Here is a 17,034-nt window from a genome sequence, read left to right as displayed (position 1 = left end):
GAAGGGGGGAAATACCTTGAAAAAACTGGAAGTATTATTCTTGTTGCACATAAATTGGGTGGTGCTTTCACTGTCTTTTCCCTTCCACTGGTAATATCACGTGCATGTAAAACATGCTGCGTTAAAACTTTTTTAAATGGAAATCATGGTGGCATAGTGCTCAAAGGGTTAACTGCAGTTTATTAACAGCTAATGTTTTTAGATTTGCAGTACACAACTGTTTAAATACTGTATTCCTTGTAAATGAAGTAAGAAAAAATGTTAAGGCTGGTGCCAATATTTTTGTTAATGAATTGTTCAGCGTTGTCTCTCACTACAGTCTAGTCAGAACTCTTTGTGTATAAGCTGGGCCTGAAGCCATTTTATAGCTTGTAGGCCTAATTGTGTAACTTTTCTTTCATAATGGTTTTGTTATAATATCTACTGTCATTTCTTTCATATAAATATGACATGTAAATTGTCATAATAAAAAAATTGAAATAACTTGATGTACAAAGTATAATGTGTATTGCAGATACAAGTGCTTTTTAATGAGCGTTACACATGCACATACCCATTTCAGTTTTAGAGCAGGCACTGAGTAATGGCTGCTGTGTATTGTTCCAGCCTGTGATGGTGCTACTGCCTGCCGTGGGAATGGGCAACTCCTGCTTTATGTTGGTTTTGTTATGGCAGCTCAACTGACAGAACCTTCCTTTCTTTGAGCAGCTCTGGCTGATGGTGGGGAAGACCTTATGCATTTGTGTTTGCAGTCACTATGGTTTTCTTTGTGTGTTCCATCTTTTTATATACTTTTTGTATCTCATCTCCTAGAGATTTTGCAGTCACTTGACAAAAACCAGTGTGCCTGCAGCCTGCCCTGTACCCAGGAAGGCTGTGCCAGCAGACAGCCATGAGGTGTCCACACGGTGCTCCTGACAGAGGAGCCAGGTTCATTTATTTAGGTTGAGATGTGTAAAACTTGGAAAAATTGGGGGAAAAAATGGGAGTCTGCAGAGACACACTGAAGAAGCAGATGTGCTGACACATGGCAATGGACATGGATGATATTTCAGGACTTCAAACAGGAGAAAGTCAGGGAGAAATAAACAAATTGAGGAAGGGAGTGGCTTTTCTGTGTGAATTGCTGAAGCCTGTCAATCTTTATTTTGAATGTATCTGTGGCTGCAGTCAAGCTGCTGTGTGTTTTTGTAGTGATGAGAAATTGCTGTGAAATTCATCCTTTTGCTCCAAATCCACTGCCAAAACTTTACACTTCCATTTTTAACAGATTCTGGGCATCTAAGTCTGAACTGGCCACCTTATGGCAGGCAGTGCTGTGGAGAGAAACAAGCTCCCCTGGATGGTGGCTCCTGCCTTCTGTGCTAAGGTGACAACCATGTGAAGGTACCTGCTGCTCTCCATTGCCTCTGAACACAGCCCTGGTTGACTAAACCACTGTTGGACACCCAGTGTTCAGACAGCACTGGGGCTGGATCCGAATTCACTTCTTAAAGCTCCTAGAGCTGAAGGAGGGTTTTCAGGTAATGCCGTTCTGTTCCATTCTAACTTAGAGGAAACATCTGCCTTCCCTCTCTAAGCTTATCTTACGTGCAGCACTCAGTACTCTGGTGTGAAGTGTCTGGATTGTGTAAATAAGGAAGATGTGGATTTCTCCTCCTCTTTTAATGCCTCATTCTCAAAACCAATTTCCTGCCTGGGCTTAAACTATCCCTTTTCCCATTTTCTTTTGGAAGAGCGGTGTGTTACAGAAACTTGCATTTGCATGCAGGAAGAGAAATAAACTCCTTATTACTCCACTGCAGCAGCTTCAACCAGCAGTAATTCAACCCCAACCACTCAGAACTTTTAATTTATAATGACCTAAAGTTGTTCTGTGATTTGGAGTTAACTACAAAGGTGGTGAGAACTCTCTGTGGCTGATATGACAGCCACATTAGGTAAGAGGGGCTGAACATCAACAGGAGCATTGCTTTATAACCCCTAAGTGCAGTGAATGGTATTTCCATGTATTTGGATCTCTTCCCACCAGCTGCCATAGTCTGATCTGTGTTCATGGATGAACTGCAAATTTTTGTTTCCAGTTGACCACTTGTCTTGGTGTGGCAAACTTGAAAATGGTTGAGAAATTCCCCTTTCCTCATCTCCTGTTGCCTCTGTTGGTTTTTTCAAGCTATTCCAGCAGTGTTTACATATCACTTCACTGTGAAATTTGCTTTCATTTTGGTCTAGGTGATTATTTGTATGAGTAACAATTATTTGCATTATTATTTGCGTAATTAAAATCCAAAATGGGTAGGCATGGTTGACCAGCTTTCCAAAACATTGTCAATACCTCAGACTAAGACAACCATGTTATGTTCTGCTCTTTGCTATCCGAGACCGTAGCTAGGAAAGTCCAGAGAAAGGAAAGATGGAGACCTAATCTCATTAATTGGCTCATGTTTGTGAGAACCTGCATTTGCACACAGGTAGCTAAATGGCTCCTTAAAAGTAAATTTTAAACTGATTAAAGGGAAGGTTAACTCCCATGACAAGCCAACAACTTGCTTTTGATATGTTGCTATGGCAGGAGCATTTGCCATTCTGACATCCTGACAGAATGGATGTTTGCAGTGATGCTGTCCCACTGGTGGCATTAGCAGAAGCATCCCCTGACAGAGATGCACTTCGCTGATGCATCAGTAATCCCTGTTTCTCACTGCAGTAGCACGAAAAATTGGGTAAATCCGGGAAAGAAGAAGGGCCAGTGCTCATGAGTGGGTGGCAGCCTTCCCATCCCTGAAATGTGCTGTCCTGCAACACCACCCGCTCGCCAGGTACTGCAGTAGTGTCAGGCGCTGACCCCAGTTCATCACTGCTGGGAAAATCAACTGGATACCCTTTAAGCAATTCAGGTACTTGTGATTTTCTTTTTTTTCTCCATGTGCATTTATGAGACATTAGGTGCTGGTCACGCACCAGAACTTCCCCTTCTAGCATCCAATAATGGTAATTGTGAATCTGCTGTATTTCTTTGTTATCATTTATCTTTCCCTCTGTCACCTGGGACATGAGACTTACAGGTTAAAATAGGTATTGCAGAGATCAAGAAGCATTTGGAAAACGCTCTCAAGCACAAGGTGTGATTGTTGTGGTGTCCTGTGCAGGGCTGGCAGATGGACTGGATGATCAATGTGGGTCCCTTCCAATACAGGATATTCAATGGTTCTGTGACTGCTCTTGGTACTGTTGATTATAGAATCCGAACGTTTTGGGTTGGAATGGACATTAAAGACATGTTTCAACCATCTTGTTCCAAACCCCCTGTCGTGGGCAGGGACAGCTTCCACTAGATCAGATTGCTCAGAGCCCATCCAACCTGTTCTTGAACACTTCCAGGGATGGGGCAACCACAGCTTCTCTGGGCAACCTGTGCCAGTGCCTCACCACCCTCACAGGGAAGAATTCCTTCACAGTATCTAATCTCACTCCGCCCACTGTCAATTTGAATCTTTTTCCCCTTGTCCAAAGTCCCTCTCCAGCTTTCTTATATCCCGCTTTAGGTACTGGAAGGAGCTGTCCGGTCTCCCTGGAGCCTTCTCTTCGGAGAACATCTCTCAGCCTGTCCCCACAGCAGAGGTGCTCCAGCCCTCAGCGCTCCCCTTTGCTCCTCTTTTCCACACAAAGGCGACTTCACTCGGACCCCGCCCGCGGCACCCACAGCCACGGCTGCACCGGGCCCCGCGGACCGGGAGCGGCGACATCGCGTCCCGGGGCGGTGCCGTGGCGTCCCGGGGCGGTGCCATCGCGTCCCGGGGCGGTGCCGTGGCGTTCCGGGGCGGTGCCATGGCGTCCCGGGGCGGTGCCATGGTGTCCCGGGGCGGTGCCATGGCGTCCCGGGCGGAATGGCATCACACAGCGGCGCGTTCCGCTTCCGGCGGCCGCGGTGGTGGAGCAGGGCGGCGGCGGCGGCGCCATGAGCTTCCTCAAGCGCTTCCCGCCGCCGTCCGACGGCGTCCGCCACCAGCAGCCGGACACGGAGGCGCTGCTGGCGGGGCGCAGCCTGGGCTCCGGCACCCTCTACATCGCCGAGAGGTGCGGGGACACCGGGGCTGGGACCCCTCGGGCGCTGCCCGGCACGGCCCTGAGGCCCCGGGATGGGGGTTCGGGTGACGGGGCCGGGATGTGGGGGAAGCCTCGGGGGCTGTGGGGCCCTGCGGGGCGTCCCGCGGCTCCCGCTCGCTTTAAAGCAGGCAAGAGGCAGCGGTACCCGCTGGATGGGGCTTGGAGCGACCTGGTCTAGTGGGAGGTGTCCCTGGCCAGGGCAGGGGCTTGGAAGGAGATGGCTGTAAGGTTCCTCCCCACCAAACTGTTTTGTAAAACTCAGCATGGTGGAGAAATGTGCACTTGCAGCCCAGAAAGCCAGTTGTATCCTGGGCCACAGCAAAAGCAGCGTGGCAGCTGGGCAAGAGAGGAAATTCTGCCTCACGGCTTTTGTGAGACCCCACCTGGAGTGCTGTATCCAGCACGGGAATCCCCAGCGTAAGAAGGACCTGGAAATCTTGGAGCAAACCCAGCAGACACCACACAGTTGATGAGGGGACTGGAGCACCTTCTGTGAAGACGGGCTGAGAAAGTTGTGTGGGGACCTCATGGCAACCTCCCAGTATCAGAATGGGCATGCGGGGAGGGCACAGAGGGGCTCTTTGACAGGAACTGCAGTGACAGGACAAAGAGGAATGGCTTCAGAGTGAAAAAGAACGCTAGATTGGTTTTTAGGAGAAAATTCCTTACTGTGAGCAGGGTGAGACCCTGGCGCAGGTTGCCCAAAGAAACAGTCCATGTCCCATTCTTGGAAGTGTCCAAGGCCAGGTTGGTTGTGGCTCCGAGCATCCTGGTGTAGTGGAAGGTGTCCCTGCCCAAGGTAATGGATTAGAACTATATGATCTTTCAGGTCTTTTCCAATCCAAACCATTCTATAATTAAAACCATGGCAACTCTCCTCTTTTAACAGGGCAGTGGACGGGGTTGCTTGGTTTCTGCTTTTAATAACTACTCTGGTTCTGTGAAGTCTTTCATGTTGCATTAATCACATGGAGACTGTTCTTACCAGGCAGGAATTAGTCTGGTTATTCTGGAAGATGTTAGCTGAGCTCTTTATGGTCTCCTTTCAATTCTCCCTGCATTGTATAGCTCAGGGGGACAGCTTGACGATTAAAACCATGTAATTTTCTTTAACTATGGAAAAGTAGTCATAATATATTCTGTAACTGAAGAGCATTGTTGGAACAAAAACATAATTTAAAATGAGCACTTTTAAAAACCTCAGACTAGGAAACTTTTATGAATGGCCATTATTATTGGAGGAGCTTTTGCCCCATCTGAGCTTGTTAGTGCTGTGTTGGAGAGGGATCTCTCTGGATATTTGTTCACTGTTTTATTTAGTTTGGTTACAGCTACCAGGAGTTTTGTTTGTGGGGTATCTGCTCTGAGGATGTGTAATATTGAGTTTCCTTGTAAGTTGCTTTCAGTAGACTTTTGTGTGAGGCAACTGCAGGTCTGCTAGTTTTCTTTCCATGTATTTCAGGTGCACCACAGAGGTTTCACCAGAGTCTCTTGTTGGGATGAACAGAAAATACCAGTGTTTGCAGGAGTGCCATGGGAGAACAGGGCATCCAGGAGCAGAATGTGTCTCTTGATCCATGTAGTGACTCTCCACCAGCAGCTGTAAACATTGAGGACTGGATAGTTGAGGCTAGGAAATAAACTCCTTGCTCCCACTGTCCTAGCTCTTGCTCTCAGCCAGATTTTTTATTACCAGGAGTCTTCTGTGAGCTTTCCATTGGTTTTGTTCCACCACAAAAGCTTGTGAATGCTGAGTTTTGCACATGGTGGAGGTCTTGCTTTCTCTGGCACTGCGTATTTCTGTTCACTGTGTGACATCATTGATTGCAGGCACCCAAATCTAGTTTGAGTTTGATTTCTCAGTGTGTAGAAAGATGTTGATTGTTCTGATATGAAGGAGGCAGCATGCTGGGGGTGACAACCTGTGCTGTCTCTTGCTGTGGTTAGGGATGACAGCAAAAATGGGGAAAGCAGAGGCTATAGCACATAAATTGTGACTGGAGGAATACCCATAACATGGCTCTGCTGATCACAGAACTGGCTGTTTTCTATCTACAGGCTATACCCACATCAGATCTATAATTCCCTAGGAATTATGTCACTGACTTGCCTTTCGGTGTTCTTTGTTTTCCTCTTTGGAAAACCACATTTAATAGCTTGAGTTACAAATCTGTGGGAACCCCTGGCCTGGTTCAGGGGTCCCGTGTGGTGGTAAAGTCTCTCCTCCAACCCGTGCTTCCAAAGAAAAACTCCGCAGCCTCTTGTGGTTCGGTCTCAAGGCAGTTCATTGCTGGTTATCTAAAAGATTGTCTTTGCCCGCTGCGGCTGCTTTGGTCAGCGGCCCAGGCAGAGACACACACTCTCCTGACACCCTCACTGCCTGGTGTCTTCTTCTTCTCTCCCCCCGCCCAGGGCTGCTGCTATCTTTTATATGATATATTACGTGTTATATGTTTACAGATTTTCCCCAATACCTACTATCTATGTTACAATGTGCTTTTCTACTCTAAACCGATCTGTGAGTGCCAACATCACCAAGAACATGGAGGTAAGGAAGAAGAAGGAGGAAGAACAGGATCAGCCCACTTTCCTCCATCTTAGAACTTCTTACTCCCACGTACAAAGTAAAACCCCCCTGTACAGCTGCTAAAACCCCCCTGTACAATACCAAAAAATTTCCCCCTCTACTTTGTAACTACTTCTACTATACCATCTAACCCTCTGTGACCACTTGTTCCACCTTCAAAGTTGGTAACTCATTCCATGGCACAAACTTAAAATCACAGCTGTTTCCAGCTGCTTGCCAGGGTCTAAAATGCTTCTGACCAAGGCCTGGAACCTCCAAAAATGTCTGAGGGACATTTTGAGTTCCAACACAAATCATACTCTGAACCTCTGTAGTTGACTTTGGAATGATAGATACCTGCAGGGAGAAGAAAATGGAGACGCAGGGAGGAAAATTCAGCATTTAGTGCAAATGTGATAAAGTGAAGGGTTTAGAGTTCTTAGCTTCACATTCTTTCAGCGAAGGTGTCTTTTACCTCAGCCATCGATTAATGCTGTTGCAAAGACCCGTTCAGGCAGGTCCAGGACCGTGTATGCCTGCAGAGTGGGCTGAGTGCCTTGTCCACAATTACTCACGTTTTGGGGGTGGTTTGCTTCTCTGCAAGCTTGAATCAGATACTGTCCTCTGTTAATTTCTAACTTGTCTCTTCCTCTTTTCCTCCCTCATTAGTCGCCTATCCTGGCTGGAAAACTCCAGAGTTGGCTTCTCCTTGGATTACCCCACCATAAGTTTGCACGCCGTCTCCAGGGACCTGAGTGCCTACCCAAGGGAGCATTTATACGTCATGGTGAACGCCAAGTTCGAAGGTAAGGAGTGTTGCTTGCTGCTCCCACACAGTCCTGGGTGACAGGATTTCCTCCTCAGTAGGAGGAAATGTTGATTTTAAGTAATTGCTTGTATTTTATTTTTTATTTTCCTGAAGGATAGTTATTGTAGAAGCACAGCTTAGCATTTGTTTAGAGTCACTTCTTTGCAGTTCTACTCTCAGCTTGTGGCTTGTACAGTGAAGCTGCTGAGAATCAGTTCTCTGCCCTCTTACACTGTTTTAAACAATTTAGTTCCTCTGCCAGTCTCCCTTTGATTCCATCTTGAGTATGTTTTTTTCTTTATTGAATTTATGTTAATGTTGCTGCCCTCTCCAGGCTTGATGAATTCCTGCTGTTTCACAGCCAGGGAATTTTTGTTCATTTTTCCCCACAGCTTGGTTAAATACAAACAAGAAAATGCAATAGGTCATGTTACCAGGCTTTAATGAATCTTTATAGCAAGCTTTCTGTTTCATTGTTTGTATGAAGATTGTTTTTATATATATTTTTTTTTTTTTCTTCTGGAAGACCTGTTAATATTTAAGTGTGTCAAAAATTGCCATCACAATTGAAGATTAAATGTTAGATCTTGAGCAGGTGTCCTTTTCCCCTTCATGCCTACTGGTCCTCACAGCTAAAGGTTAAAATTTGGCGGTTTAACTTTTTTTTTTTTTTTTTTTTTTTTAACATATCCAAAAAGTAATGATGAGACTCTGAGAAGGTGGAGGTGCTTTTAAGCTGTTAATGCATTATTTCCTTCTCTTATATTACTATTGTTCTCTGGCAGTCTATTGCTACCAATAATAAGAGGACATTTGCATATGTCTCTTGGTTCTTCTTCCTTATTTTCCTTTAACTGTAATTATTTTGAAGTAAAAAGAGCCTCGTCTGAAGAAAGATGCTGTTTTTAGCTTTTAATTCATTCTGATTATGGCATTTAAAAATAATGGATATCCTGTGAAAGCCTTTATCTAGAAATCCTTAATAGACTGATATTTTATGGGTAATTTTTGTGGGTGTATTTTTTAGTATATCAGCTCTGCCTACGGTAAATCTTCCACAGCAAATAAGTTTTGCTTTTCAAAGTCTAGCCCTGGCCTGCAATTTTAACTGCTGAATAGTGTTAAACATTTCCATTTAGCTTCAGGAGTCTTCATTCGCAGTTGTGCAGGGTACATTGTGTTCTTCCTCTCAAAGTTTTGCGTGTGCTCTCTGTGTGTTTGTGCCTTGTCCTCACTCCTTTTTTAGAAAAAGGCACTCAGAGGTTGGCTACATTGAAAACAAAGAGCTGGACTCAGCAGTAACAAGCTGTGCCTGCAGGTGTCAGTTGGAAAAGAACTGGGTAGCTTCCTTGGACACTTCATTTTTGGGGCAGCTGGCTGGCAGCTTCTTGGCATCTTCATATTCTTGGTGATGCCAGTTTTGTGTGTGATAAAAACTACTCTCAATGGCACAGCTTCTTCTCCTGTAGAAAATAATTGTGCACTTCTGAGGCTGTCAGTGCAGTGTCCCCAGCCCCGAAGGGAGGAACTGCAGCCATTTTTGTGGGGTTTTTATTCACAGAAAGCAAAACACCACACTGATGCTTATTTATCACGTACATGGCGTATAGAAGTCAGAAAGCACCGCAGTTGCCACTGGTTCTGGGTGCACTTTGTATTTCTGACATCTTGCTGGCTGACTGGGAATGTTGGAAATGGAGCAGAGATCCTCTGCATATGTCAGAGTCCTCTGTGAGGGGCCACACTGGAAGCTGGTTGATTTAGTGACAATTATGTTAAGGATCTATAAAAAAAATTCATATTAATGTGATTTAAAAAAATGATAACAAGGGGTTTTGAGCGTTGTTGTTTTTAATAAGAATCAGGCAATTTTCCTGAAATACTTGAGTACATTGTGTGAGCAGTACAGAAATCTTTACTCCTTAAGTTATAACAGAGAAGTTTTCACATGTTTTGCAAGTGTTGTTGAGGTGCGATGAGAGAGCCTCATATATCCATGTGGGTCTTGGAGTGTCACGGGGCTTTTTGGGAGAACAGAGTGGAGGTTTTGTGCATCTCCTAGGTTGTTTCTGATTTGATTATGTGTGTGCTCCTGAAAGAATAAGCAAATGTGACTTTTGGTTTTTTGTTTTTTTTTTTTACAAAATAAATGTGTTTCTCCTAAATCTTTCCATTTCTTAAAGAGGAGACAAAAGAGGCTCCCATGACTGAAGGGGAGGAGGACGACAGCGATGATGATGTCGAGCCAATTGCGGAGTTCAGATTCGTACCTAGCGACAAATCAGCCTGTAAGTGTGAATGGGAGCTGTGTTTTACTTTGAAGTCCTGCTTATATGGGGAAGACGCTTGGATGCAGAGATGTAAATACTATAATCCTTCAGTGTCCTTCTCTAGTGGCTTGATTCCTGTGTGCTGGAAAGAATAAAGCAAATTGTTTTACCTGGCTTGAAAAATGGGACTCTATCAAGCAGCTGCTTCTCAAGGAGAATTCCAGTGCTTTAAAATATAAACTGTTGAGTAAAAATACACAATGTGGATAATCTCACTTATATACATTTGCAGAGAATACGTATGGGAAATGTCTTTTTAATTACAAATTCAGTGATATTCATTAGAAACATGCTAATACCCTGACTCTACCACTGGAAAGCTGTCATCCTGTCTGGTGTGGAGCTTAGAGTTGGATTCAAGTTTTAGGAATCTGATGAATGAGATGCTGCAAGTTTTCCTACAGTAGGTAGCCACAGACATAATTGTCCAGAGATAAACCTTTGTCATCAATAAAATAATGCAAAAGTGCTGTTAAGAGGCTAAAGCATGCCAGGCTGGATCTCTGAAACCTGATTTGTTTCTTACATGGCTTCTGGCTTGTTGGATGATGCTTTCAAATACGAATTAAACTGTGGTTCTGCTAAAGGAGTTTCCTGACTCCCTCTGATCACTTTGAGAGGGGTTTCTTGCCTGTTGCTTTGGGGTGTTGGTGGAGGTCTGTGTTCACTTGTGTTCCTGCAGTGGAAGCCATGTTCTCAGCGATGTGTGAGTGCCAGGCCCTGCACCCAGACCCAGAGGATGAGGACTCGGACAACGATTACGAAGGGGACGAGTACGATGTTGAGGCCCGCGGTTGGTAACAGTTGCTTCTTTTGAAATACCTGCCAGCCCTTGGATGCCTGGTATCTGTCAGAATTGTTTATTACTCATCTTGCCTAAACATCCCTTTTGTCACAGGCAAAGTATAGAAATCCATAAATCTGCAGAAAACCTGTAGTTTACCTATTGCAAATGACAGGAATTCAGCAAAAGCATTGTTCTGGCTCTCCAAAGCCCACAGACACAAAGAGCAGCCTTTCCTCTTCCCAGTGGCTGTGCTAGTCCAGGTTCAATGCCTGTGCTGCTCTGTGGTCAGTTCACATTGCTGTGTGTATTCTTTACCTGATGTAAGCAGTTTTTTAATCTGTCAGTTCATCTGATCATAATTTGCCCAGCTGTTCCCCTGTTCCTCCACCTCTGCATGTTTCTGGCTCCTAAACTTAAGTCTGCTAAATATAAACTTGTTTTTGCAGAGCTAGAGCAAGGTGACATCCCGAGCTTTTACACATATGAAGAGGGGTTGTCACATTTAACTGCAGAAGGCCAGGCCACGCTGGAGAGGTTAGAAGGCATGTTAGCCCAGTCTGTCAGCACCCAGTACAACATGGCTGGAGTGAGAACAGAGGACTCCATAAGGGAGTTTGAAGGTAAGATGTGCTTTTGTTTTACTAAAGAATATGCCTTCATCAGTCACACAGCCAGTGGGATTGAGTGCACCCTCAGCAAGTTTGCAAACAACAAGCTGCGGGGTGCAGTTGACACTCCAGAAGGATGGGATGCCATCCAGAGGGTCCTGAACAAAATTGAGGAGTGGATGCATGGGAACATCATGAGGTTCAACAAGGCCAAGTGCAAGGTGCTGGCACCTGGGTTGGAGCAGCTCCCAGTATCAACACAGGCTGGGAAATGGAGGGATTAAGAGTAGCCCTGCCAAAAAGGATGTGGGGGTGCTGGCGGATGAAAAGTTGGACATAACCTGGCAATGGTCGCTCACGGCCCAGAACATCAGTCATATCCTCGGCTGTACCCAAAGCAGCATGGCCAGCAGGGAGAGGGAGGGGAATCTGCCCCTCTGCTCCACTCTGGTGAGATCCCACCTGCAGTGCTGCATCCAGCTCTGAGGTCCTCAGCATAATAGGATATTGAACTCCTGGAGTGAGTCCAGAGGTCATTAAGATGATCAGGAGTCTGGAGCACCTCTGCTATGGAAACAGGCTGAGACAGTTGGGATGTTCAGCTTGGAAAAGAGAAGGCTCTGAGGAGACCTTACTGATGCCTTTCAGTACTTAAAGATGGGGACAGACTTTTCTGTAACACCAGTTGCTGTAGGACAAGGGGGAATGGCTTCAAAGCAAAGGAGGTGAGACTCACATTGATAAAAGGAGAGATTTTTTACCATGGGGGTGGTGAGCCACTTGCCCAGAGAAGCTGTGGCTGCCCCATCCTTGGAAGTGTTCAAGACCAGGCTGGATGGGGCTTTGAGCAACCAGGTCTAGTTGGAGGTGTCCCTGCCCATGGCTGCAAGGTTCCTTCCAACCCAAACCGTGCTGTGGTTCTGTGATAGGAAAGTGGTGGCTCTCCAGTTTGGCTATCCGTCAAGCAGGACTGAGCGAGGATGCCGTGGGTGATATCTCACTGCAGAGAGTTAGGGATCACCCACATGCCTGTGGCCCTGTGGGCACCACCTAGCCTGCTGTGGATTGAGGGCTGCTCTGTCAAAGAGTGAGCACTTCAGTGTTAAGAACACTTGATTCTTCCGGGTGTAATTTCCTGGAACAGTGGTAAAGTGAAGTTGATTTAGGATTAAAAAAAATTAATCAGTCTACACCAGGGTTAGGAAGCAGTTTCTACTCTAAATTAATTGTAGTTTTTATTTGGGTTTTGATTTTGGGGTTTTTTTTAATACCGTAAATTATAAGTTAACAGTTATCTTAACAGAGTTCAGGGTGAATTCTGAATCATTCAAACAATGAAACAGAATTATTTAAAAAGATCTATTTTTCTGAAGGATGCTCTTTCTTAATTCTATTGATCATTCAATTGTGTATTTAAGGAGTAAAATTTCATTTTTGTTTGGGGAAAACCACCTTATTTCTCAAACTCTGTCTTTTCTGTGTGCTGTTTTCACTAGAGCAATATATTATCTGGGAGAAGAACAGGGAACTACTTTAGTAGTATTGCTTCTCTTTTATATATAAATTGCAGTGCTTTTTATATGCCCTCATGTTTTTGGAAGATGGAAAATGATCCAGCACTTGTGGATTTCTAGAAAATAATAACTAATTTGTTCTCATCCACCGGGAGAAGTTTTTAAATCTTGTTTTTTCAGTTCTTTTCAGGTTCTCTTTGTCCTGCAGTTTTGAATACATTTATGTAAAGACAACCATAGGTGATAGGCTCCTGTTTCAGCAGTGCCCTTTGTTTGAAAATTTAGTCAGGCTTCTGAATTCCAAAATTCCAGAAATTAATATAAATTGAACAGCAAGTATGTCACGTGTCTCAGAGTCATCTTCAATCAGTTTTCTTTACTTTTCTAATCTTACTTGCTACAGTACTGCTGCTTGGTGTGCTGCAATTATTAATATCCCCAGGGCTGTTCAGTTTCAGATGTACTTTATTTTTTTGACATTGTAGCATAGGGCAATCTTTCTTTTCAATTATTGTTTCAGAACAGGATACAGCTTCTTCCTACTCAAAGTTATTCAAAGGAATCATTACATTTGTTACACCAAAACTTCATTTAAAACATGAAATAGTTAAAATCCAGTATTTAGGTCTTCTCGTAAGACAGGGTGAGATGAGGTGGTAGGAAGTGGTGACATCTGTAAATGACTGACCAACAGTGCTGGAGCAACCCCAGACACTTGTGAGCCTATCAGCGTTTCCTTAGGCTACTTTCAGAAATTCAGTGAAGGGGTTTTCTGTCCTGGCCACCTCTTGTCAGCAGAGGGCATCGGCTCTCTTTCCCGTGAGAGCGTCATCCCTGATCCGCTTGTTTATGGAGCTCTGGCTGTTGTTTTTCAGATGCGATGGAGGTGGACATAGCGCCAGTAGTTGCTGGGCAGTTTGAAGATGCCGAAGTCGATCACTGAGGGGGCCAGGTGCCGCTGTAAGTTCATCTGACTTCTCACACCAGTGCGTTTCAGTGCTGCAGAGCCTTCCCTCTCTGTAATTTGTGTAGTGTATGTGATCATACAGGAGGTGTTTCTTTATATCAGGATGGTGGTGATATAGAAGAAGGAAAAGGGAGCTGTAGTTATCACAAATGTAGAAAGATGTTTAATGATCTGTGCCAAAATGCCTGCTGGCATAAACCATTACCCTGCAGAGGCAACCTGCATGGATGTGCTTGTCTGGAAGACAGGTCAGCCTTTTAGTTGGTTTAAGAATCGTCTAATCTCAAAGGCTCTTAGATGCTGTTACTTGAACACTGGAGGCATCCCTGAGATGTCTTTAGTGTCTGTTGTTTTGCCTTTAGTGTGTAGGATTTCCCATGGGGCAGGAGACTTCACAGCACTCCAAGTCCATCTCTTCCTTCATTATAAGCAGACCAGGAACAGTTCCTGGTAAAGTTATTGAGCTATCTGGATGGGATTGCTCTCAGGAGTGAACAGCTTAGAGACAACACCCTGCTCAAATGGTTGTGCCAGTGTGATCCCTTGTCTTCCAGCACCTGTGCTTGCTTTTCTTCTCTTAGTAGCATTACAAGATGTGCCAGTGGTTCCTTGCTGGTGCTGGGAGGGAGAGGAAGAGCAGCTTTTTCTGGGACTGCCTGTAGAGATGCACAGGCACAGTGGGGTTGTGATGTCACCTTTGCTTCAGCGGTGCTCAGTCTGTATGTGCTGCTCAAGTGCTGTGTTGTCCCAGTTCTTCTGCCTGTCTCAGAAAGGAGACTGACAGCTCTTACCTTAAAGTGAGTGTCCAACTATCCCACTTGAAATGCTGGAGAGAGCAGCTGTGGAGCAGACAGCCAAAAGCTGTCTGCTCCACAGCTGAGAAGGGAGGAAAGGGACACAAAAAGGAGTGTGACACATTGAAAGAAAAGTAGGAAAGTAGTTGATAAGGGATTACATTGTCACAAAGAAAGAGGCTGTAGTCCTCCCAAGGCGGGCTGTAGTGGAAGGGTGCTGCATACCTGCAGTTCTGAAAGTCTCAGCATAGTCTCGTGTTCACTTACTGACCTCCACCATTGCCACTGTTCCTGAATTGATATTTATTTTCTGGTGTAAGAGCTCAAACTGCTGTAGTTGCATTTCTACCCTGAGAAGGACTTTGCAGAACAGAGAGGAGTTCTTAAAAAAAATTATTTACTAGTTGTCCTGCCATTGGCTGGTTTGCCAGTTTGGTGAAGGACATGCTTAAAAATCAGAGAAAAGCCTTTAAGTGTAGATCAGGTGCCTCTTAGTAAGTGAATGGAAATTTAGACCCTGATTACTCCATCTGCAAGATTATTTTGGTCAATGGCTTATTAAAAAAAATAAAAAATCATGCTGTTGAAAAATTCAAATTTGACTGCTTTACCTATTATCCTGGTTAAAATTTAACTGGATTAAGGAGAATTAGTAGCTGATAGCAGTTCTCTAAGAAGCCTGAAAGTGCTGATGGGAAATGTTGTAGACTGTTCTTCTAGAAAAGGACAAAGTACACCCAGTAAGAAGTAGTGTTGGTTAGTGGAATTACTCTGGCTCCCATGGTACAGCATGTGGCTGTGGGAGATGAATGCTGTGAGAGGTGACTGGAGAGGATTTCCTCCTGTGCTTCTGCTTGAGCTGTTCACAGCTGAGAGGCTGATCCCTGTCAGAGCAGATCAAGTGGTCTGCACGTGCAGTGTCAGGTGCTGCAGTGACATCACTCCAGGTAGCAGTTTGGGATGGCCCTTTTCAGATTAACCACCAGCCCGAGTGTGTGGATGTAATCTAAGGAAGTTTAGGAATCTAGGATCTAAGGCAGCAGCAAGGAACTTAAGGTAGAAAGTGACAAGGACAGCTCTTGGAGGTCTGTGCTAATCACCCTACTCAGAGGTTGGCATGGCCCTACACTCTGTATGTAGGGGTGGAGAGGGAGCATGCTGTGATCTTGTGGGTACTCCATGGAGCAGCTTGGCCCTTTTAACCTCCTGAACTGCAAAATGATGTACAGGAACATCTTGTTGGTGATCCCTTAGAGAGCAGCATGCTGCCCTACCTCCCAAACAATGCCCTTGTGTGATGCTCATGCTGCATGCCAAATGAGATGTGACAGTCTCCTGCTGAAGCTCCTGGAAGACTTGCTGGCAGGTGGTGCAGGACATTTCCAGTGTTCTGCAGTAAGTGGTGTTTTGTCTGTGGCATCACGAGGCTGCAGCAATTGTTCTGAAGCAACTGGTGTGTCTGCGTGTGGGTGCAGCGGGCTCTGCCAGGGCACCCTGGTGCCTGCTGTGAGCACATGCTGTCCTTAGCTGACCTGAGCTAGAGCTGCTGCCAAAGGCAAAGATGCTCAGCCCTTCTGAAAATTCATGGGCTTGTAGTAAAGTGCTGCCCTCTGACTGCAACCAACAGATAGCAACTACTCTATGATGCTTAATAACCTTTTATTTTAATGCCAATTATGTAAACTTGGGTGTCTTGTGTCTTTCAGATTCCTCTTGTGGCACTTCCAGGATAAACTGTAAAACCGAAGGCATTGCAGTGACTATCGGGCGTTAACCTTTCTTTTAATGACCTAAGTTTAGACATCTAGGTCTGTAAATGCTTGTAGAGATGTTTAAAACAGGGTTCGACATTTGTGACCACTATGGGGTTATTTAAAAAAAAACCAAAATAAACAAAAACAATAAAACCTCTTGCATCTAACACTTGAATGGGGCTAATCTGGGGTCATTTCATAGAATCACAGAACTGTTTGGGTTGGAACAGACCTTAAAGATCATCTGGTTCCAACCCCACCTGCCATGGGCATGGATGCCATTGAGTAGGTCAGGTTGCTCGGGACTCCATCCTAACCTGGCTGTGAACACTGCCAGGGATGGGGCAGCCACAGTCTCTCTGACCAAACTCTCTGGCCTTTTAAAGAAGCCTCTGTAGGAATTCTAGGACTTCAGAAATAAAACTGTAAGTAGAACAGAATTTTAGGTTGTCCTAGAATTTTCCATATTTTTTTACCTGTCATTGACTCTGTGGAGTAGAAATGGAAATAGAAGTGTTACGACTAAAAGGAAATAGGGTTGCCCAAGGATTAAAAGAAAAGCTAAATTAAAACCCCCTCAAGTAACTGGCTTTACCATTTCAGTGCTATCCCTTTTATTTCTCTTAAGAGCTGAGCTTGGGTGGTAGAGGAGATGGAATAAAGTCTGTAAGGTCCGGACAAAGATAATTGTTTTGTGTCTTTGTATTAAATATTAACATTGTTAAATAAACTTAAGATTTTTGTATCTCACAACCAGCTCACTGTTGCAGTTCTCCCTCCTTTACTTCAGCAAGCAGCT

The 17,034-nt window shown here is 44.7% G+C and overlaps 1 protein-coding gene across 2 annotated transcripts; it reads left to right on the top strand.

Moving 5' to 3' along the window:
• The first annotated feature begins 3,883 nt into the window (after positions 1 to 3,883).
• On the top strand, positions 3,884 to 16,991 carry CLNS1A (chloride nucleotide-sensitive channel 1A). Of its 2 annotated transcripts, none has more exons than XM_030268517.4 (7): positions 3,884 to 4,077; positions 7,343 to 7,479; positions 9,665 to 9,769; positions 10,494 to 10,604; positions 11,045 to 11,218; positions 13,596 to 13,672; positions 16,188 to 16,991. In XM_030268517.4, exons 1-6 carry the CDS (start codon positions 3,959 to 3,961, stop codon positions 13,661 to 13,663), a joined length of 714 nt encoding a protein of 237 aa, XP_030124377.2. In that variant the 5' UTR covers positions 3,884 to 3,958; the 3' UTR covers positions 13,664 to 13,672; positions 16,188 to 16,991. The 2 variants fall into 2 exon arrangements, with proteins under 2 accessions (XP_030124377.2, XP_004176016.3); XM_004175968.6 differs by having other exon boundaries at positions 3,885 to 4,077; positions 13,596 to 13,680.
• Positions 16,992 to 17,034: the final 43 nt, after the last annotated feature.

The sequence above is a fragment of the Taeniopygia guttata genome, chromosome 1, assembly GCF_048771995.1.
Source record: "Taeniopygia guttata chromosome 1, bTaeGut7.mat, whole genome shotgun sequence".
Taxonomy (NCBI): domain Eukaryota; kingdom Metazoa; phylum Chordata; class Aves; order Passeriformes; family Estrildidae; genus Taeniopygia; species Taeniopygia guttata.
Note: the sequence above shows the minus strand (reverse complement) of the source record. Positions and strands in the feature narration are given on the sequence as shown.